At 45.0% G+C, this 23,096-nt stretch overlaps 1 protein-coding gene across 1 annotated transcript in view; it reads left to right on the forward strand.

Moving 5' to 3' along the window:
* INPP5D (inositol polyphosphate-5-phosphatase D) overlaps nt 1-23,096 on the forward strand; it is an 809,167-nt gene that overhangs the window by 422,731 nt on the left and 363,340 nt on the right. Inside the window, exons 10-12 of the mRNA XM_078666020.1 lie at nt 781-887; nt 1,853-1,955; nt 3,983-4,179. Of these exons, the coding sequence (XP_078522146.1) occupies nt 781-887; nt 1,853-1,955; nt 3,983-4,179 (407 nt within the window). The remainder of the gene's footprint in view (nt 1-780; nt 888-1,852; nt 1,956-3,982; nt 4,180-23,096) is intronic.

The following is a 23,096-nucleotide window of genomic DNA, read 5'->3' on the forward strand; positions in this document are numbered from 1 at the left end:
TTCTTCTGTTATGCTGTATCTCTTACAATGTGAGGTCCATATCTCTTATTTTGCTGCATATATCGCAGTGTTGAGCCCATACCCCTTGTTATGCCAGATATGGTGCAGTGTTAAATTCCAGTCCCTTGCTAAGCAGCTGTTTAGTTTTCAGTGTTATGTCCAGATCCCTTGTTGTGTCAGCCCTGTTGCAATGTTATGTCCAAATCCATTGTTCCACGGTGTCTGCTTTTGTGACAACCCTGTGGCATTAGTGAGGTGTTCTGCTGTGTGTTTTTTTAATTATGCAAGTGTCTGTCTCTTTTGTGCTAGCAATTAAAATGCCTGTATATTGGATGCCGGTGAACTACTGGATCAGCGGAGTTCACAGTGAGAGGATGCAGACCTCAGAGTTGGGTGGTAGGTTTAGCAGCAGCAGTCCGTGCAAGTAAGCGCGGTGGGGCAGGGTGGGGCAGGGGTATTGAAAGATGACTTATTTATTTATTTATACTGTTCCCTAGTCTGCAACCGATGACACTAGCAGCTTTTGCCTTTACTCCCCTGCTCAGATATCCAGGTTGTTACTCACTTTCACATCAGGATACCGCTTTTCTAGCGCAGTGATATCCCTCGGGAGGACTGTTGCGCTTAATAAATACAAAAGACAAATATTTAAAGTTCCCTATTCCGTCCTCTGTCGACTCCCCCCCCCGCCGTACACACGCACACAGCGTTTACCTGCATGGACCGCCGCTGAGATTTAGTGCATCATGAGCTGGATCACTAATGTTTGTCCCTATTTAGTCCGACAGCTTATCAAGTCCCAGAAGTTCCCTAATAAGTTGGTGATTGTGCTTGAGACGGAGAAGGAAAAAACCCAGCGGAAGGAGTATGTGTTCTCTGACACCAAGGTGTGTTTCATTGCATTTCATTTTTGGGAAGTGAGTGACACTGTTGCAATATTTATGTGGTCCCTTTGACACCTTGCCATGAGTTGTGAGGGGTCCAACTATGTGTGCTGGTATATCATAGATCAAAGTCAGAGCCGGAAGCAGATCCCAGGTCTATCGTAGGTCACAGGTCATGAAAGGTGTGTGGGATTAAGATCCCAGTGGACAGATATGGAAGCCCTGGGGTGTCTTTGAGAATCCCTTTGATTGTGTGAAGTTTGTGAGGAAAAGCTTAGTAGGAGATATGAGGTAACTAAGAATGGTCAGTAATGCTGATTTTATAATGTTTCATCTTTTGACTGTAAATGACTATAGCATGTGAATTATAACTTTTGGAACTAAAATAAGTGTGTTTAGAGTCCTTTTCCTGCATGAAATAGGTCACGATAGAAGCTTCTGAGTCGGAGGAAAAGTTTGTAAAAATGGGAGTTTTGGTCACTGTGAGGCTTTGAAAATTGGTTATTCAACATAAGGCACAATCCAATTGACATTTTGAACCATTTTTTGCACTGTCCAAAAAATCAATTTTCTGATGAAAAAAGATGATAGAATGCGGTAAATGTCCACAAGAGAGCAAGCAAGTGAAAGAGTCTCTGTTTCAAGAGTTGAGGGTGGGCAAGGATGTCATCCTTCCATTATACACCATTGTCAAATGTGTGTGAGGGACACCTTCCTGTGTGGGTTAAAATGGTGCATAGTGGTTGGATTTGAGGTGGTACATACTACGGTGCATGGGGAATAGAGATGATGATGTGTATGAGGAATGTCCAGTGGAAGAGAGCTAGTGGAAGGTAGGACAGTATGGAAAGGACAGGTGGGCAGTCTGTTTGAGAGAATAACCAAACACGGATGTATGAAGAGGGGCATAGCTCTTTGGTTACAAACAATGGTCATTGCTCACTCACTGTCCATCTTTTCGCCCACAGAAGAGGGAGGGCTTTTGCCAGCTTCTACAGCAGATGAAAAACAAGCATTCAGGCCAGCCAGAGCCAGACATGCTCACAATCTTCATCGGGTCGTGGAATATGGGTATGAACGACTTCTTCATACAGCATACCTTGTGCTCAGTGCTCAACAATCCAATCACAGTATCCAAAAGGCAACAGACTCCTAGAAACTATTCTGTAGGACCACACTGTGATGATATATAGCTACATCTCTCTTGGGAATTATGCAGACATAACAACAGCATTACCTGAAAATACCAGATACTATCGTGGCCCCTGTAGTAATAACACAGCTTAAAAGATACCGGGGTCTCTGTTACGTGCCATCATATATCCAACTCTCATTTAGAGAAAGCCAGCTTTTGGGACGAATATGTGACCAGGCACACCACATTCTTGGGAAGCTCCAGTCATACAATAAATCTGACTTTTTGAAGCTTGATTCTTGCGATCCTCTGGTCATACCACTTACATCACCCAGATCCCAAACACTTGAGTCCCTTCAGTTATAGCGCATGATTTGCTTTAACTTCTGCCCAATCAGAAGGTTTTTGCTGAATGAACCCACAAAAATATAGAAAGTGCCATACTTTGTACTAGGCTTCCCTTTAAACGCTGCAATATAGCATGAGCAGAGCATGCCTTTCATCTCTGGTGTGATGTTTTTATATTTTAAATTAACATTAGTGCATGGTCTACTGTGATTACTGTCGACTTCAAACCACCTCATGGTTATCCTGCACTTCATCCAAGCAATAGTAAAACGTTTATGCTTTTCTTATAGACACATTTCAATGCTAGCAATAAGAAGGAAGTTCAATATATATCCTCACATCTGTAGAGGAATACATTGATTAAAGAAAAGATTGATGGCAGTGGTTCACAACAACAGCCAGCACCTCCGTACTGTTTGCATCAAAAGTATCGGGCAACAAAATTGTTCTCCAGCGTGCTCAATGTCTAACACTGTGCCATCCACAATGTTAATCTACATATAAAGGAAATCTCTGTATATATGACATAGTACATTGAATGACAGAGCACAGCACAAAAAAGTTATCTACTGACTTATGAAAGTCAGGGTTCAGTTTAATGACAATAAAGAGACCAATCGTAATAATGACAAAACATATGTGGTAATCAGAGATCTTCACCACTGTTGACACGTCATTACAACAATGAGACAGCCGACACGTGTTTCGTCATAAGACAACTTTTTCAAGGCTCAAAATTACATTGTGGTATCTGAGATTAGGTGAACCCTTTTCTCCAAGTATCAAAGGGTATGGATAAGATTGTCCAAAATGCTGCGTTCAAGTAGAAAGCGGACCAGTGATCCGCTGAAAAGAGCTGGTAGGCCCACGAAGCGGTAGCTCGCTCTATAGACGGGTGCTACCCATCCATAGAGCGAGCTGGAGGCCATCCAAGTCGGTTGCCGTTTCCAAACACAAAAACTTGAAAACATTACCATGTGAGGCTTCAACTTCCATAATTTCCACCGTTTCGTGGGCCTACCAGCTCTTTCCAGCGGATGACTGGTCCGCTTTCTACTTGAACGCAGTATTTTGGACAATCTTATCTGAACCCTGACTTTCATGAGTCAGTAGATAACCTTTTGTGCTGTGCTCTGTCATTCAATGTACAAAGGAATACATTGATGACGTCACTACACATGCAGTGTGCACATGATGGGCGAATGCGCGCAGAAGAGAAAACAGTAAAGATTTAAGTATGGTCACTTTTATTTTTAGAAAGAATGTGTTATCAGAATCCATAGTGTGGCAATGGGATGTCAGTCCCACAACCTTCACTCTGTCTTCCCTGTGACTTGTGTAGACAAGTGCTAAAGCCTACAAGAAATTAGATTCATGCTTACACTGATATGAAGTTAACTATGTTTCTGAAGAAATGGGCAATGGACACTCCCACATAAATACAAAATATAAGTTGATTGAAATCGAGTCTGTTTTTTAAAAATTATTATGGATTTGTGCATTTCAGATGGATGGTTATATTGTCATACGATTATGAGTGAGGAGATGTGTGCCATCATGTGTTCTCTGCTGTGACAGTTACACTGCTTTGGGATATTGTTTACTTCTACTTTAGGTGATGCCCCGCCCCCTAAGAAGATCACCTCTTGGTTCCTCTCGAAGGGTCAAGGAAAGACACGAGATGACAGTGCTGACTACATTGAGCATGATATCTATGTGATTGGCACTCAAGAGGACCCCCTGGGTGAGAAGGAGTGGGTGGACATCCTGCTGCGCACGCTGCGCGAAATAAGCACTACAGACTTTAAGCTGGTAAGTGGGCACTAGTGATTCTCCCAGGACCTGCTGCTATCTTCTCAGCTTTTACCTGTCCTCTAGGGGTACCTGATTGGATGTAGTTCAGCTTCGTGCCCCACCCCCGGCTTTAGCTCTGTGCTTTGAGATGATGTTCTCATCCATTCTCTCCTCTGATTGGGTGGGCTTTCCGGATCCTTCTGCCTCAGTGGCCTTCAAGATGGTGGCACTAATGCAAATAATGACAACTTACCGCTTGAGCTCATTGCCTCTGACAGTGCAGCCCATGAGTTTCTACACAACCAAGGAAGACTGGTGTTACCCAGTCTGATGGTTCAGCCAGGGCTGCTCTCCGTGGCACTCTTGCTCTGGTGACGGTCACTGGACACTAGTATCACATGTCCCAATACCATGGTGCAGGAGGATGCTGGACTAGGCATCTGTAACTCTGGGTTTAATTCTGATCATAGTATTGCTCTAATGAGTGTCTTCAGGACCACTTGCTACACATTCCAGGGGACACTGACTGCAAGTGTCCGGCAGGTGTACATTGGTGAATAACTCTCCCTTTGGACACAAATATATGCAAATCTGTATTGATCCCTTTGTCTGGTGTATCTTACAATTAAGCCTCATGTGGTCTCTGTGGCAACAAGGCACCTTCCTTGCTCTGTTTGTAGTGGGATACCCAATTGGTGAGTTAGTACCATGGTGAACAGCTGGAACTGTTTTACAGAGGATTGTCTAAGTCACTATGATGCAAGGTGGATTATGGAGGGTCAAGGTGGCCTTGGACACATTCATTCTGGTGGACATTGTGTCTGCTCTGTGTGGGAGCTCTTCAGGTGGGCGCAGGGGACAGCACCATCCAAACCAGGTAGCAAATGAGTCACATAAGCATGCACTGAAATTTTGATTGCAAAAATGTTTATTAGCTGATTTGTTATAATTTAGGTTGCTGGTGTTTACATAATATGTTTATATCTGTAGTTTATGTATGGTGTAAAATGTTTGCACAAACTGTAACAATACTTTGTTAGGTACACATGGGGTTCTTTCTAGGTTTGAAAGTAATGTTTCCATGGCATACAGTGGGGTGACGGTGTTGTCAAATTATAATTATGGGTACTAGGATATGTTAAATGTCGCACTGCTTCACAGTCACTGGCAAAGGGCTCTCAGCAAGCATTGGACTTACTTTTTGCAATGAGGTAAGTATCTGCCATGCCTGCCACTTACTTTTAGAGCAGAAGCAATTTCTTTTCACAGGTTTATATTCTCAGATTGCATGCTGTCGCCAAAACCTCTACCTGCTATGGTCCTTAAAATCCTGCATAATCTTGAATTACTATTTGCCGCCTTTATTTTGAGTGCACCTCTGATTCTCTTATATGTCTCTTATATATATAAACTACTCTTAAATCTCCAAACCTGTCTGTCTGAAAGTTTTTCTTGAAATCATTTGCTACTCACATGCTCTCTCTAATGATCACACCTTAGTTACTAATGTACCACAAAGAAACTACTGCATGAAAGGGTTTAATTCAGCACGAAAAACCAACTCTAGTAACCAATGGACTGACCAATAACTCTGGGCTCCTGGCTAATGTGCTACTCGTCTCACAGTAAAGCACTTTGACACCTCATCCGGGGTAGTAAGTACTATATAAATGCAATTTCAGTTCAGTATGTGACTAGGCATCATTTTATTACACTGTTACATGTACAGTATAATTGCCAGTCTTATCTGGGTATTGCCCTTTCATAACGTTTCACCTTGACATCTGTATACAGAAATCATGACTCTTGCGTTGTTCTAGAATGTGACTGTGCCCCACAGAGCTTGCACTAGTTCACAGCATCCTATCCACCTCACTGGCATGGGCTTACAATGAACTAGGTTATAAGAGTTGTTTCTTGCTTTTATGTACAATATCTTGTCACTTTGCTAACTCCAATTTGTAGTGTTCCTTTGGGATTGGGCTTTTCATTTTGGATGATTAAATCTCACATTGCCTCTCTGCCACCAGTTGGAAGCCCCTTATTCCCCATGAATAATGATATTGAAATATGTCCCTTTTATCTAAGTAAAGTTAACCTTCCCAGTGTGGTGTTGATTGGTCTCATGTGTGATGAAGCCCCATACTCTCCCTTTAGCACTGGAATATGGCAACCCTAGCTCCAGTCCCTTTTGAGTTTTAACCCCATAGTGTCTCCTGGCATCACTATGTGATGTCTTTCCTGGTTTGGGCAGTTATACGGTAATATTACTTCTGTTGCAGTAGTGCCAGCTTACAGCATCCATGAGTTCCCTTGGCTTCAGGATTCTGTAAATAGTGACTCTGTTTCTACTTCTCTTGTGTGTCCTGCTCACTTAGTATCCCAGTTGCTACACCTCAGGTCTAGGCCTGTGTCCCTTGATGCTTTTTGTGAAGTGTCTTCCTAGGTTTAGATATTTTCAAAAGCTGTGATGTCATTCTAAAATATCCCAAGGTATGATTTGCCACTGTCCTTTGAGGCTTAATTTATGATGTCCAGGTGGCAGCTAGTTTCACCAGAACAAAGTCTGTAATGGGTCTTCTAATGGCCTGGTGACTGGGTAGGTTTCATGTTGGAAGTTGTCCTGACATAATGAAATAAACTGCAGGAACACTGAGCATTCATTTGTTTAAACCATGTCAGGATGAAATGCCAGATTTGGGCACTAATGACATGGACCATTCAATGTCACACATTTTGTTGCCATTTTGTTTTCACCATCTTTTAAGGAGGGTCGCTCCTCTTGACACTGCTGCTATGTTTTTCTCATCTTCATTCGGTTTTCATTGGTCCCTTATTTGTTCACTTAGATTTTAACCCAACCACTACAAGGTTTTCAAGCTACGCTGCTTAGGTTCTGGTGATTTATTTCATTTTGTGGCCAGTTTTAGTGATCCGTTTGGAAAAACTCTGTTCTTGTTTTGAAGCATTTTCTTGGAAACATATTTAATGAACAGATACAGGAAGTCTGACCAGGGCCATTTCATGGAGCTTAGAGAAAACACGTGACAAGCTGGAAGAGTGACAGAGTGGCACTTGTAGGGTTGCAAATGAATAGTTCTAATTCTTCATTTTAGAATGGTGAATTATTTGCTTCTGGTCTGGCCACATTGCAGATAGTATTTCAGTTTCAAAGGCCCTTTGCCAATCTTGTTTCATGGTTATTTTGATGCCATTGGCTTCAAAGCCCATTGCATCTGTTTCTAAGCCAAGCTACAATGAAATTAAAGGTTGACATTGAATCACCTGTCCAGCTGGCAGTGTAAAAGCCTTTTATGGAAAATCTGTTGTCAGAATCTTCACCAACACTAAGCAGCAATCAGCTCCACTGGAATAGCCAACCTCATGACATTGTTCTCATAAAGGTCTTAGTAAATGACTTCATGCTTCTTTTATTTTACATGATTATAGAGGAGACAGCAGTACATGCTGATTCAAACAATTCTTTATTTGATTGTTCCATTGACATCCAAAATACAACCAACATATTTTGTTGCTTAAAATGGAACATCCCAAGGGCTCTTGATTAAACATGACTAGAGGACTCATTCTCCATAGTTGACCTTATCGCAGTCCCCTTTGCCTAATGATTTGATGGGTTTCACTAGACGCATGGAGAGTGATTCTTCTATAGAATAGAGAAAATGGAAAATGTTTCTTTCTGAGGGCAATATTGAAGCTATGGCAAGGTACACCTTAAGAAGGCCTATATTTGGAACTGGACATTAAACCTTTTTCTGATATCATTACCCTAGTTTCAATAATTTACTGGGTTTGCCTTCACAGAACACAATTTGGGTACAACTATCTGGACGCCATAAGGGAGGCAGTCCATTATACTGTTCTGTCTGGGATGCCCTGGTGGAATCATGTTAGTAGCACCTTGAAGCAGTTGAAACTAGATGCCATTTGTGAGGATTCCACTGTGATTAATAGGGAAATGATAATTAAGATTAAGGCGGTTTCTTGGCAATACAAACATCAAATGAGTCTAGCAAGATTGGGTGCCTGGTTCAGGGATTTTTTTATTTTTTATAAAGGTTTTTATTCATTTAGGCACAAAGTAGAGTTAACACATACATATCAGTATTCATCCTTGTTTGCAAACACATATAGATCAGGGATTAGCAAAGTAATGTAACATATCTGGACATCTCCAATTCAAATCCATCCCCGTAACCCAGCCCCCCCCCCGTCCCCTGCAACATAAGGCCCATTACAAGGCGAAAGTTTGTGAGTCAAGTTCTGGTGGTTCACAAATGTCTCCTCTGAATTTGTTCCATGCCCCCCAGACTTTTTCCCATTTTTGAGGGCATCCACGGTGTATGAAGACCGCCCTTTCCGCCACCATTGCCTCATCCATATCTTTACACCATTTGCGAAGCGTAGGTAACGTTCCCGATCCCCACAACATAGCAATATTCCACTTCGCCATCATCATGCCAAGCATAGCCCAATCCTGTTCCTGATGGTTAAGGTCATTTGTTTCCCACACATTCAATAGACAGCGTCTCGGCTCCGGAAGGACCGAGATCTCTAGAGCTTGCGATACAGTGCGCATGATTTTAACCCAGTACGCCGCAATGCGGGGGCAGTCCCAAATAGTGTGATAAAATGTACCTTCACCTCCACAGCTGCGCAGACAGTACTTATGTGTTGCTGCCCCTATTACGTGAAGAGTCGTTCTGGTGTAGTATGTGCGGTGTAGCACTTTAAGTTGGACTAGTCGGAGCCTGGACGGGATCGCCGTTTCGCAGGGCGAGGATAGGGCCTCCTGCCACTCTGAATCATCAAAGTCACCTACCTCCCGGGACCAGGTCTGTCTCAGCTTGGATGTGGGGTCCGGTAAATTATTGACTAGTTTACGGTACGTTAGGGAGGTCGCCTTTTCTGTCATGTACTCTGTCAGGAGCCTATCTTCCAGTGGATTGGATTCCTGTAATGCGGTGCTCGTGATATGGCTGCTTGTAGTGCATGACGGATTTGTATATACCGGAATTTCTCCGTTTGTGCCATGTCGTTTTGTGTGTGAAGGTGTTGGAAGTCGACCACTGCTCCCTTTTTCCAAAGGTCTCCCACTACTGAGAGGCCAATATTGTCCTAGTTTTGGAAGCCTTTACTCCTGCGGAGGGTACCCAACTGCTGGGAGTCCCATAGCGGCGTCATCTGCGTGATTGACCCCGCACATTTCAGCCGTATGTGTGCCTGATACCAAATGTGTATTGTGTGTTCAGTAGGGCCGATCAATCCCGGAGCTTTACGGCGCCGGTAGAGATTAGCCATCAGGCCTCTGTCCTCCAGATTTTGTCTGTCTGCCTGATATGTCGGCTCATCCTGTGGGGTGTGTAGCCAACTATTTATTAATTTAAGGTGTGCCGCCCAATAGTACAGCTGTAAATTCGGAAGTGCTATTCCTCCATCGTACCAGCTACGTACGAGCTTGTCTTGCGCAATCCGCGCTGGTTTATTTCCCCACAGTAAACTGGTGACCTCCGCTGCTATAGTTTTAAAATAGGTTTGTGGGACCAAGAATGGAGTGTTTTCAAGGACAGAGGAAGCGCGGCAGTGCCATAATTTTATAGAGTGCTGCCCTTCCTAGCAGCGTTAGGGGGAGGTTACGCCACACCGCTACATCACGTCTGAAGCGGTCCAACTGGGGCTTTAGATTTTTGTCATAGAACTCAAAGGGATCAGGTGTTGCATATATACCCAGATACTTAAAAGCATCTGTAGTGACGCGCAGTGGGCAGTCCGCAGGTAGCCGCGGGGGCGGGCCAACCAAAACGTAGAGGACTGACTTGGACCAGTTTATTCTGTTGCCGGACACCCTGCCAAACTTATCGCAAACATTCAGCAGTTCCAGGATGGACTTTCTAGGGGAGGTGAGATATAAAAGTATGTTGTCGACATATAGGGATATGCGGTCTTCCGAGGCGTCAGTCCACTGAAGGCCTCTGATAGAGGGCTCCCATCTAAGCCATGCTGCGAGCGGTTCTAGTATCAGCGCAAACAACAGGGGGGACAACGGGCATCCCTGCTGTGTGCCTCGCGCCAGCGGGAAGTCCCTGGATGTATGCCCATTGGCCGCTACATGAGCCAATGGTTTGTTATAAAGTAAGCGGATCCAAGCACAGAACTTGGGTCCAAATCCCAAGTGTAGTAGCACAGCAAACAGAAACGGCCATTCCACCGTGTCAAACGCCATGCTGGCGTCAAGGGAGAGGATAACCGCAGGCTCGTAAATTAAAGACTGGCGAGCCAGTACCGCGTGGAGTCGCCGTAAATTAAGAGCCGTACTACGGTGGGGCATGAATCCTGACTGGTCGGGACCTACCAGGGATGCAAGATGTGGAGTCAGCCGTAGCGCCAGCAGTTTGGCCAGTATCTTTGGTTCGGCGTTGATTAGGGAAATCGGACGGTAGGAGCCACACTCCATGGGTGGTTTGCCCAGTTTGTGGATTGTCACAATTGTGGCCAATCGTTGGTCACGGGGTAGCTCGCCCACCTGGAGACTATCGTGGAACATGCCCAGTAGGAAGGGAGCAGTTACCTGAGCGGTACGTTTATACAGTTCGACCGGGAAGCCGTTGGGGCCCACAGCCTTACCGGATGCCAGGGAGCCAATGGCCATCTCCACTTCCTCGAGCGTGAGGTCAGCCTCCAGTAGCAACGCCGCCTCCGGCGTGAGCCGTGGCATGGCGAGATCCTTTATATAACCGTGTGCTTCCTCAACTGTGAACGCAGTACAGGAGGCAAATACCGTCTCGAAGTGGTCAGCCAGCATGTCTACTATGTCCCCAGGGGCCGTCAGTAGGGAGCCATCAACGGCACATAGTTGTGCAATAACTCTCCCTGCCTTTTCCTTCTTGTCCAGCCAAGCTAGCATTTTCCCGGCCTTATCTCCCAATTCGTACACCCTATGTCCCGTGGCCTGGAGTCGATCTAGGACTGCCTCCTTTTGGTATGCCACATACTCCGCCTGCTTAAGCCGCACTCGTTGTGCAGTGAGGGGGGTCGGGCCGGCTGCATGCAGAGCCGTTTCTTCCGTCAAGTCTGCTTCTGCTTGATCGAGTTCAGCCCGCTTGTTCCGTTTATGGCCAGTAATTAACGCTATAGCTTGACCACGAAGCACCACTTTGTAGGCTTCCCAAAGGGTACTAGGGGAATCTACAGATCCTACGTTTTCTTGGAAGAAATTCGTAGTAGTGCCTAAGATACCCTTCGAGACCTCCGCCACTTGTAAATAACTAGGGTGGATGGATGGATAACACCCAGCGTCGGAGCGTTAAATGGCGTGTATAGGTGAGTAGTATTGGCGAGTGATCAGATATACCTCTGGGGCTGATATCCACCTTATCTATTCCGTCCAGTCCGTCCGCTGTTACCGGAAAGTAATCTATGCGTGTGAGGCAATCGTGGACTGCAGAGTGGAATGTGTATTGTCTGGTAGTGGGGTGCTTATATCTCAATGCGCCTGTAAGCCCTAAGGCGTCAATGAGTCCCATCATACGACGGTTGTGCGGTGTCGACAGCTTTATGGGATGTCTATCCAGCGTACCATCTATGAGGTCATTAAAGTCGCCCCCAATACCATAACCCCCACCGGCAATGCAAGTAGGAACGTCGTAAGCGCCGCGGCATGCAAGGACGGGGGGATGTACACTGAGACAAAATTGAAGACCGTCCCCTCCCATTGACAAGTAGCGGCTGCGAAGCAGCCCTGGTCATCAATCCGCGTCTGATGTAGTATAAGTGGGAAGTTCTTTTTAATTAAGACACCCGCCCCCCTGGATCCAGGGGTGAATTCTGCATGGGCCACCATCCTGTAGCCCCATCTGTCCATGGCCTAGCAAGTAGATCCCGTCAGGTGGGTTTCCTGCAGAAGGGCGACTGCCGGTGCGCAGCATTTTAAATATTGCAGCACCAAGCTTCTTTTCACTTTATCCCCCATTCCCCGTACATTCCAGGTCAAGACAGTCAATGGGGTCCCCGGGGTCGTCTGGGTCATAGTATGGTTAGTGTCCTGTGTAGGGTGTGCAGACATCTGGGGTGTATTCGGGGGCCCACCACATGTGTCCCTGCCATCCTGATCATGACGAAACTGCGCTCTCTTCGTGAGTCTAGTGTGTGCCTGTCGTAAACTCCTGCCTTAATATTAAAACCAAAACTTTCCTGTCCCAGATATTTTGTGGGAGTCTGCCCTTAGTAGAGAAACGTCCGTTGATATCGTTCCTACCGTCGTCTGGACCCCTGATCAGGTCTCTCTCCCGTTGGCAATGTTCACTTTGTGCTTCGGTCCCTGCTCATGCGGATGGATTGTCCCTCCCCGCAACTACTTTTGTCTGCTCGCACCTCCGGATTGCGAGGAACAACAGACGCGCGCCCTGTGCGGTGTGCTGGGCAATTGGCAGAGACACCTCCGTGACTCTCGTCGGCTGTATTGCGTTGCCAGGGCAGGGGGAAATGCCGTCCAGCGAGGAGGTAGCATGCAGGGCGTTCTGTTGCCGGCGTGCGCTACCCACGCCGGTGCTCAGTGCCTTCGATTGCCGATTTCCGTACTCACATGCCTCTCTATTCGCTCTGGAGGCTGCGGGCGCCCACTCACTGTGTGCGGTTCGACGTTGCAGGCAGATGCCTTTTGATGTGTCTGGAGTAGGGGTCCTTCCGGTTCTGCAGCGTCTGGCCTCCTCTCACTTCCGCCTGGCTCCTGGAACGCGGCAGGTCGCGGCTTTCCGCTGGGAGGAAGGCCCTTACTGTCCGTCGCTCTCTCTCCTCGATTTGCCACCTCAAAACGCCTCTCAACTTCCCCGTTCCAGACCTCGGCTCTCGTCTCGGGGGGTGAAGATGGGACGGATTAATGTGCGGATTAGCGGTAGGAGGGTGCCTTATTCACGGAGCTCAGCAGCTACGCCGCCATTACCATCGGCTACTAGCAACGCCCCCCCAGGTATTTTTAATGCATAAAAAATTGTTGACTTTGAACTCTATTTAGATTACACCTGTCCTGAAGTACGGTGTTCATTATATGTAAAGCTCTGCCTGGGGATCCTCCATTGAAGGCATATTTTGCCAAATGGAGTAAGACCCAGGAGATTGATGAAGTGTGCCACTCTGCCAGTGGGGAAACTGAAACCTGCACCCATTTTAAGTAATTCTGTTCAAGCGTAGCGAGTGTGCATAGGAAATGGTTTGCCCCCTTATTCTCCACCTACAATGTTTCAAATGAGATGTCCACTTTGCCTAATGATTTGGTGAGTTTCACTGGGCGCATTTACAGCCTTATTCATCAACGGGCCGTTTTGCGAGCCCCTAATAGCGATTCATAGCGAATCGCTATTAAGGACTCGCAAAACGGGATTCATGTAGGAATTGCTAAATAAATAGCGATTCCTACACATTCCTTATTTGCGAGTAGCAAATTGTTAATCGCAAATAAGGAATAAGGAATAACTCCCCATTCATTCCTATGGGCCAAAAGGCCCATAGGAATGAATGGGGAGTATTCCTTTTTTGCGATTAGCAATTTGCTACTCGCAAATAAGATCGCGATTTAAAGGGTGCCAGGGGTGTCCAAAGGACACCCTGTAGCACCCCTTAAATGCAAATTGAAACAGGTGTTGCGCACACACATGTCCAAAGGACATGTGTGTGTGCAACATGCAACTTAGAAAAATGCTTTTAAAAGCATTTTTCTAAGTTTTTACTATTTACCGAGAGGTCTGACCTCTCGGTAAATAGCGGCCCAAAATTGCTTTTTCGCAATTTTAAAATGCTTCATGAATTGCATTTAAGGAATCTCAAATAGAGATTCCTTAAATTCAATTCTTCGCAAATGTGCAATTCTTAAATAGCGAATTTTGCATTTGGGATGATGAATCCCAAATGCAAAAATTGCACTCGCAAAAGGCAAGATTCTGAGAATCTTGCCCTTTGCGAGTGCAATTTAGCTTGATGAATCAGGCGGATAGAGTAATTCTTCCGCAGAATACAGCCTTTCAAAAATACTCAGATAAAAATGTCTGTCATGCATTCTTTGGCCTCGGTCTGATTCCACGGCACTGCCGCCTCTACTCTTCGATAGTGGCATGGAGTCTTTTGAAAGGATTGCCTTGACTCACTCTAGTATTTGTCCTGTGACTGAGACTTGAGATATGAGCCTTAGCGATCCGGATTTGTCTCAAGGACACCCATAACTACACTACGTCATGGTGTCTGTGACATACAGCGATTTCATCAAATCTGCTCCATTAACGTCTGTGCTCGATAGCCTTTAGAGCATGTGATTGGCTACTTTGAGCTGTGTGATTTACCTCTCAACATTTCAGGTTCCAGGTTTCCTGAATGTTTCTGTTTTGATTGTGCAACGGGGGCTTGTGGGACAAAATAGGATATATGTGCCAGTTCCATCCTAAGAATACGCTAACAAGGACTTGGTCCTATCGGAGAAGGACGTGATGCCCTACCAATGTTTAATATGGGCATTTGTGGATGTGAGTAACTGAGGCAGGTGGTAGATTGTTGTAAGCGTTAGGCTTCACATTTTCACACATCAGGATCATGTCTTTCAGTGGTTTGCCACTTTTGGGAAAGTGTGTATGCACTGCTCTCGGTTATATCAATAATAAAACAGATACTTTAAAGATATACCCACCATTAGTATCTAATCTAATTTTCTTTAGTAAAATACAGGGGCATTCCGTGGCAAACAACTTATGCCAAAGGTGGAGAGTATGAAAGAGGAGCCCTGAGCAGCCCAGGGAAGCTGGCACTGTCACAAGTAGTTAGAAAAAATGTGCACCTTGTAGTTCATGGGTGCTTAGGACAATTCCACTGGGAAAGAACCTACAACCATTTGGTTATTTGCCCCATTTAAATATTTCAAGTATTCTTTTATTATGATGATGAAGCCTGCCTCACGTGTTTTGCCCTGGCAGTTTTTCCAACATTTTGTAAGGTTGGTGATGTCTCATTCGTTTCATATGGCATTCCTTACCCTGATTCTCAATGTCCTTTTCTTCTAGAGGAGTCCGGGTCCATGTTTATACTGTTCTTTCGGTCACTCGTTTTCTTATGCTCAGAAGTGTGGGTTACAACGAGTCTGTCTTTTGTGTGGATTCTCTTCTCCTCAAAGATGGGGACCAGCTAGCTGCTCTTTCAGAACAATTAGCCATCCATCCTCCACCCCTCATCACCAGAGGACCAAAGTTGCAGGAGATGAGTCATTTTCTTCAAAGAATTAGAAAAAATTGCTCCTTAGTTCATTTTTTTACCCCAGTTACTATTCCACCAAATATGCCTCCAAAATTCCGAACCACAAAATATCACCATCTTTCCCTTCCTGTAAGGATATGCAGTCCACTGCCACTAAACCGGAAACTGAGGGGCATGTCGAAAAGCCCTTATCCCCACCACAACAGCACCTATGGTGACGTTGTGGTGGCGATAGGGCTTGCGCCTTATGTACAAGGCAGCGTTAAGCCACTTAACGTGGCTTAACGCTGCTTTGTACATAAAGGCCCCTTTCACGCTATGGTTAGCCTGAAAGGAGTGGGCAGTGGGTGTTGTGGTGGGCGTTCCACCGCAACACCCATTCATTCTGACGCTGCCCCCTATGTACAAGGGTGGCGTACATAGGAGGTAGCGCCAAAATTAAGACCGGGTAAAAACTCAGCACAGGCGCTTATGGCACCAGTTAAGGACACATTCATTTGGAAGGCACGTGATTTTCCCCCAGAATCACATTATGTTGAGCCACGCCAAGACTCTAACCCAGGGGCATATTAGCAACAAATAGCGATATTTATCGCTAAATGCGCTTAGCGCATTTTTTTATTATCGCTGCCTATCGCCGGATATTATCGCAGCGATAACATGCTATTAGCAACGTTTATCTCTAATGCGATAAAATATCCGGCGATAGCGCCTCAATGCGTGAATATCGCTGGAAATCCAGCGATATTCAGGCATTAACGCTAATGGGGACTTAACCTGAATATCCACCTCCCATTGGATAAACAGGTTAAGTCATGGTCTGAGCAGGCGTTAGGTTCTGGCGATAATCGCGCCTAGCGTGACTTTGTTAATTGCACAGCCTGCCTTGCTAGTAGGCGATAGCTGTGTTAGCGACTGCTTTCAGTCGCTAACAGGTTGGGTACGCCCACTTTGCATGTCATTAGCGATAAATATCGCTGACATGCAAAGTGGACCCCAAACCAGTCGCTATCGCCTAAAAGCTGTCCCTAACTGCTGTTAGTGACAGCTTGCTAATAGGGCGATAAAATTATCGCCGCTTTAGCGGGAAAAAGTCCCGCTAAAGCGGCGATAGTGCCCTTGCTAATATGCCCCCCAGTTCCCCAGCTCCAAAATCGGCAGCTCCAGCCATTAGGCCAAACCCTCTCCAGAATAATAGGTGCTGGGACTCTAGTCGGGAGGCAGTTTGCACCAGCACTTTCTCCTGTTAGCGCTGACGCCTGAGGAGAGCCCCGGCACTTTCTATTTTACAAATTAACCACTGGCTGCACCACATTCGTGTAAATATGGTGCAGCCTTATGTGAAGTCCCTCAACATAATAATTGATGACATTGAACACTTCTTCCTAGTCACAGTGATTGGTTAAAATAAAGTGAATGTGAAACTTTCAAAAATGTTCCTGCGTCCTCCACCTGATGTCTAGATATAAGGAAGCATACGACTGTAGACAATATGCCTACCATGGTACATATATATGTATATATATATTTTCTCACAGTTCATTTGTTTCCAATTTAACAAAGTAAAGTCGCACTCTTGCAGGTTGATTTTCCGTGGCAGTGTTAATTTATTCTTGAAATAGTTACATCAGGAGAGCATGCGAAAGACCTACGCGTTTCGGTATATCTTATACCTTGATCACGATCGGTTTGCTCTGCAACGCAAGTTTCAAAACAAAGCAGACAAGAAAAACACATGTCTAAATACCACAGCATTTCATGTCACATCATGATTTTCCGATTTGGTATATCTGTTTATAATGTCCAAAGTTTTTATAACTTATATATATATATATATATATATATATATGCCTATGTCCTAGTACAGTCCAATTTCCACATATGGGCACCATGGCACCTTGTGGCAGGACCAGAAACTCATTCTCTCAGCTGTTCATCAAAGTCTGTGCATCCACTGTTAGGCATTTGTGTGTATGCAGTGCATACCCTTGCCTCTTGCCCTACTTGGTGGTACTCTCACAACTTCTTTTCAACAGATCTGTATAAAGTGGGCCAGCACTCCTCATACACAATTGGTATGTAACTTAGGACTTTTTAGCTCACCTGCCCTCTTTCTTTTGCTGCTTTTTATCTCTATTTTTTCTTCCTAGCTCATACCAAGCTTGGGAAGGCTATGTTGAAATATTTTGGGTTCACGCCATGTACAGATAGAACAGTTTGCAACCGTTGACATGAACAAACTCTGCCCTGCCTGTTTTGGGAACAGTCACTCATTCTTGGCTCTTCCCTGAGTGTGACAAAAGTGACTTTGAGGCTTATTTACAAGCCCATTGTGCCGCCGGTGCATCACTTTTTTTGACACGCCAGTGGCACAGTCTGCCTGCCTATATTTACAATGCCACATAAAGCCACCCTGTGTGGGTTTTCAAGGCCTTGTAAATATGGGCCCCTTTCAAGCATTACTCTGCGTGAAAGGGACATTCCAAGGGTGTTGGTGCAGATGTTCCCACGCAACATCGATGGAACCTGACGCCTTCCCAGATTTTCAAAGGTTCGTAAACCTGGTAATGCGTCAGATTCGTATGCCTCACCAGGGAAGGCTTTAGGTACCTGTATTGAGGAGAAATACCTTTATTTCTCATTGTTTTTCCTTTTTCTAAACGTGCGGAAAACGCCCCTCATGATTGTTATTGTGTAGGAAGCTATTCCTGCCTGCATAAAAACAATCACCCCTGCAACGCAGACACCCTTGCACCATAGCGCAAGAGTGCTTGGTGGGCACATGGCAGATCATTGAGCACCAGCGCAGGGGAAAAGGACAGAAATGCCCTGTATCTTGTAGATACGGTGCATTCCTGCTGTTTTCTTTTGACACACTGCAGTGCAGCAGTAAGGCTTGCTGCACCGCCGTGCGTTAAAATATTGTAAATGAGGCCCTTAGTCTCTCAGAAAACTATTTTAGCATGGCTAAAAGAGGATCTTTGAGGCTCGTTGAAATGAACTCCCCAAAAGCCAGTATGGTACAGAGGTACCCTATCGGAGGACAATCTTCATTCCTCTCATGTGGTGGTCACTCACTTGAGAAACTAACAATAAATGCATGTAGCCTTATGGAGAGTGATGGCTCAGAGTTACAGTAGTAGTAGTACCACCAACCACTTCACACAACACACCGCTGACTGATTGCAATCATAATGAGAACCAGTATGATACCTAGAAGGTCTGGTCAGATGTCACTCCATATGTTCTTCTGTTCGCCCAGACTATGCCCACTAACCTGATTTGCTTCCTAGCTTTGAAGTTGTAGTTGAAATGAAAGGTCGCTTCGGAAAGCACTGGTTAAGTGAAAACCATCACTGATGTGTTGGATATCTTATCAGCAAGCCTTTTGTTATTTGCCTATTTTTGAATTATGAATCTTCAAAACAGTTTCTGTAATACCATTAATCGAGCGGGTTACCAGCAACAGGTAATCTAACACCACATACTCACCTGTGCCCATAAATTCATTCACATCACACTGCCAATAACCGCTGGGGTAATGTTTTTGTAATCCTTTAGATTAGTTATCTTTAGTCCCTAACTAATCTTTCACTGATCAAAAGTTATTTCCTCTAGTCAATGGACAATTAGTTGGAACTAATTGATGGTGAAATGACATAAGTTTTCAATATACTTACACATTGGAAATGTTCACAGAGTCGGGATGTCTTTTAAAATTTATCTTAGATTAAATTCAGGTGAACCACTTACACAGTACAGAACAAACTGTCTCTCACAGGAATGAAGATTAAAATAATCAATCAAAATGTGCATTGAATTATACTGTGCAATTACACTGCATGAAAGGAGAGGATAGAGAGAAAACCACATAACCCTATATACAGATATAATTACCAAATATGGTGTGGAAACCAACTCCCAGGCCTAGGAATTGAAAAGGGTACCCCAGGAAAGGTCTGGCAAACAAAGACTTCAGGACAGGAATCAGGACGAGACAGATATCCTCTCTATCACCGACGCTTGTGTAGCACCCCTCTCTGACACTTTCTTCCTCCTCGAGATTCTTCTGCGATCTTCTTCTAAATTAATTTGCTTAAGATAATTGATTCAGCAATTCGATTCTTCTTCAGTATCTCCGTCTGGGACTTCTCTGTGCTAGTATAATAGCTTGGTTTAGTTTTTCTGCAAGCAGGTGGGTAGCATGTGAGTTTCAAGCGGCCATTTTGTTAGCTACTGCGCAAGTGCAGAAAGTTCCCTCCAAGCATAGATACGTCATACTACGTAGATGCAGTACACGCATGCGCACTAAAGAATTCCGGTTAGCTGCCATTTTAGAATCACTCTCGAGTTACTGGTTAGTAGGACATATAGGCAAGCTTCAATCTTATACTCAAATGTCGTGTAAATGCATGTTATTTCCACAATACAAGTTTTAATATGGGGTTAGCGGTTACCGGAGAGGATTGCATTCAAGCAAGTCTCTTTTTTCACGAGTCCTTGCTCCATCACCATCTTCTTCCGCAAATTGCCAAGATAGTTCTCATTCAAAAGTGATTCGGACGAGATGAAAAAACAAAAGTTAGAGTCTGGAAAAAAAGCACATAAACAGGTGTGTTGGTGGTGTACTGACCCTACAAGTGGAGTGTCTCTCCTATTAGTAATTTCTTTTATTTTGTGAGTGTTTGAAGCTGAAGTGTGGGGCTGTCTCAGATTGAATCACTGCATCAACAAACACATCAGCACTGAAAGGGAATCCTAAATGTGAAGCGGAGGCTTTGCAGTCAGTAAAATGCAAGAGTCTCTCCTCACTCTGGACATCCTGTGTTGAGAGTGGACAAACTTGACAGGGAGTCTTACCTTAACAGAACACCCCATCCACATCCACATTGTACTTTTATGCCTTAACTACAATGATGTGTAGCTAGTCTAATTATTGGGAATCTTATACATTTTCTGGGACACTCCAACATGCTGCAGTCTTGCTCTTCAAAAATGCTATGTCCTGGTAGGTCTATCTGGCTGGACAGGAATACAGACCTGGCTTATTGTTACATGGCTGGATTGTGTATATCCAGCTGGGCTCTCACCCTAGGGTCATCAGCACTATGTAACCTCGGGTATAATATTCACTAGTTATCCAGGAGCCTAGAGGTGTGCCATCACTAAGGTGCTTCAAAAGCTCCAGGTCATAGGATTATCAACCCCTTCCCTGTATCAAAAACCAGAAACCGTGTTCAAACCAGATCCAGCTAGTGTGGTCAGTTAAAGGAAGGATTCACACCTTGCGGTATAAAAAATGTATTTGTCTTTCACACTACTCCTTTAAAAGTACTTGAGCTTTCCACTCAGCTTTCGGTAGAAAGAGAGGAGAATAACAGTGCTCCCTACCTGACTAGTATGGACTCCTTCTATACGAGAACATGGGATATAGCAAGGCCCCCTAAAACTCTGGTATGCCTGTGAGATTGTTTCCCTGGGTCTTTGGGGTAGGAGGCAATTTAGACACTCTATGCCGGCACCACTCTGAAACGCCTAAAAAAACTGCAGAACATCCAGAATGTCCCTGCCAGACTCCTCCTGAACATCCCACGCCACAGCCACATCACCGGCCACCTGAGAGACCTTCACTGGCTACCTATCAACAAAAGAATTACCTTCAAGCTCCTCACGAATGCCTACAAAGCCCATAACAACACTTGACCTGCATACCTCAACCACCGCCTCTCCTTCTACACTCCCACCAGACATCTCCGCTCCACCCAACTGGACCTAGCCACCATCCCACGGATCCGCAAGGCCACAGATGGAGGAAACTCCTTCTCCTACCTCACTGGGAAGACCTGGAACTCCTTGCCTCTGCACCTCAGGCAATCACCATTGTTGCTGCAATTCAGGAAGGACCTCAAGACCTGGCTCTTCGACTGAACCACAGACTTTGGGACCCTCACGGGTGAGTTGTCACACTTTACAAGAAACTTGATTGATTGATTGATTGAACTGTTCATTATCTTTGAGGCGGCGGTGGGACCTGCTGGTTACTTCTGGGGTCAGAGAGCATCCAATGCTATTGCACTGCAAGTGAATAACAACATTTTTGTTTTGGGATACTGGACTCCCAGAGGCAGGACATTGAAAATGAAAAGATTACTTCTAGGGTGTTGAGGGGAGGTTAGCAACGCAGATACTGATTGGAACAAATATTTACATATAAAACCCTCCTGATCTCTAAAAGCCCGATGGGCCTACAAAAACTGCTCGATCGGTTCAGTCAGTTTTGCAAGACCAGAGGCCTATGTATAAACACAACTAAAACCAAGCTAATGGCTTTGGCCCCATCTAAACGCTTTAGAAATTCCATCAAGCTGGATGACTCCCCTTTAAAATTAGTGGAGGCTTTTGACTATTTGGGTGTACAGGTCAACAACTTGATGAAATGGAATTCTCACTTGTCAAAGATGCTACTCAATCATAAGCGTGTGTCGGGGGCAATAGCAAGGCATCAGCGCCTTTCCCACAGCCGGCCTGCTGCCCCTGCCATCAAGTTATATGAGGGGAAAGCCCTGCCCTCATCCCTGTATGCGGCAGAATTGTGGGGGTTCGAGAACATTGCGGAGCTAACTAAATCAGAAAATAAGTTCTACAGGGACCTGGTCTCGTTCCCCCCATCAACTCCTTTGGTCCCTCTCCGACACGATTTTGGTAGGCACTCAATCAGAGACATAGCAAGGCTGCGCCCTGTCTTATTTTGGGTACGCCTCAGAAGGCCCCCCGAACTATGTAACTATGCTTCCGGTTTGACCAAATTGCTTCGCATGGACACAGGCCGCAAGATACCCTGGGTTTCAAATCTTAAGTATTCGATGGGGGAAATTGGGCTAGCAGATGCCTGGGAAAGCCAGTCTCCACCACCCAAGCAGGTAGTTAAGAAGGCCTATTGGGAGTGGGTGTCCAACGAAGCAATACGAAATCTGAAGCACGGTTCCCTGACGGAACCAAGACGGAGAAGTTCCTAGATTCCAAGCCCTCCCCCAAACTGGAACCCTTCCTGGACCTCATCGAATCCCCTAGAGACAGGGCTTTGTATTTGAAGTTCAGGTTAGGCACACTACCTGTGAATGCTTTCACTGCGGGGTGGAAACCCTTGGGAGAGAGGGAAGGAGGTTGCCCTGGTTGTGCTTCCCCCACAGAATCCATCCCCCACTTCCTCTTCGCCTGCCCAGCATATGGCCAGGCGAGACGGAGATGGTTGAAACCTGTGTGCTCTAATTTAGGGACAAAACATCATAGGGAGACATTGCGCATTCTTACATCAGACACCTCTGTGCCCAGCGTAGTATGTGGGACAGCTAAATATCTGGGAAGCGCTTGGCTACTTAGATCCAAGCTCCCCTAGGCGCATCAGTTGCAGATTATGGAGTCCCTGCAATGCCCTCTGTTTTGTTATGGTTATCCTTGCCTGATAATTGTCTAAAATCAATGTTTTTTATGGGTTTTTAACTGTTTTAAAAAACATATTGTCTTTTAAATTCTATTTTTGTATTGTATGTATGACAATGTGCCATTATTTGTTCTATTTATGGAAAAAGGGGATGTATTTCTGTTTTTAAAAATGATGTTTGAACTTATACACTTTTATGATACATTCTATTGAATAAAGTCATACAACAACAACATATAAAACT

Source organism: Lissotriton helveticus, chromosome 11 (assembly GCF_964261635.1).
Source record: "Lissotriton helveticus chromosome 11, aLisHel1.1, whole genome shotgun sequence".
NCBI classification, from domain to species: domain Eukaryota; kingdom Metazoa; phylum Chordata; class Amphibia; order Caudata; family Salamandridae; genus Lissotriton; species Lissotriton helveticus.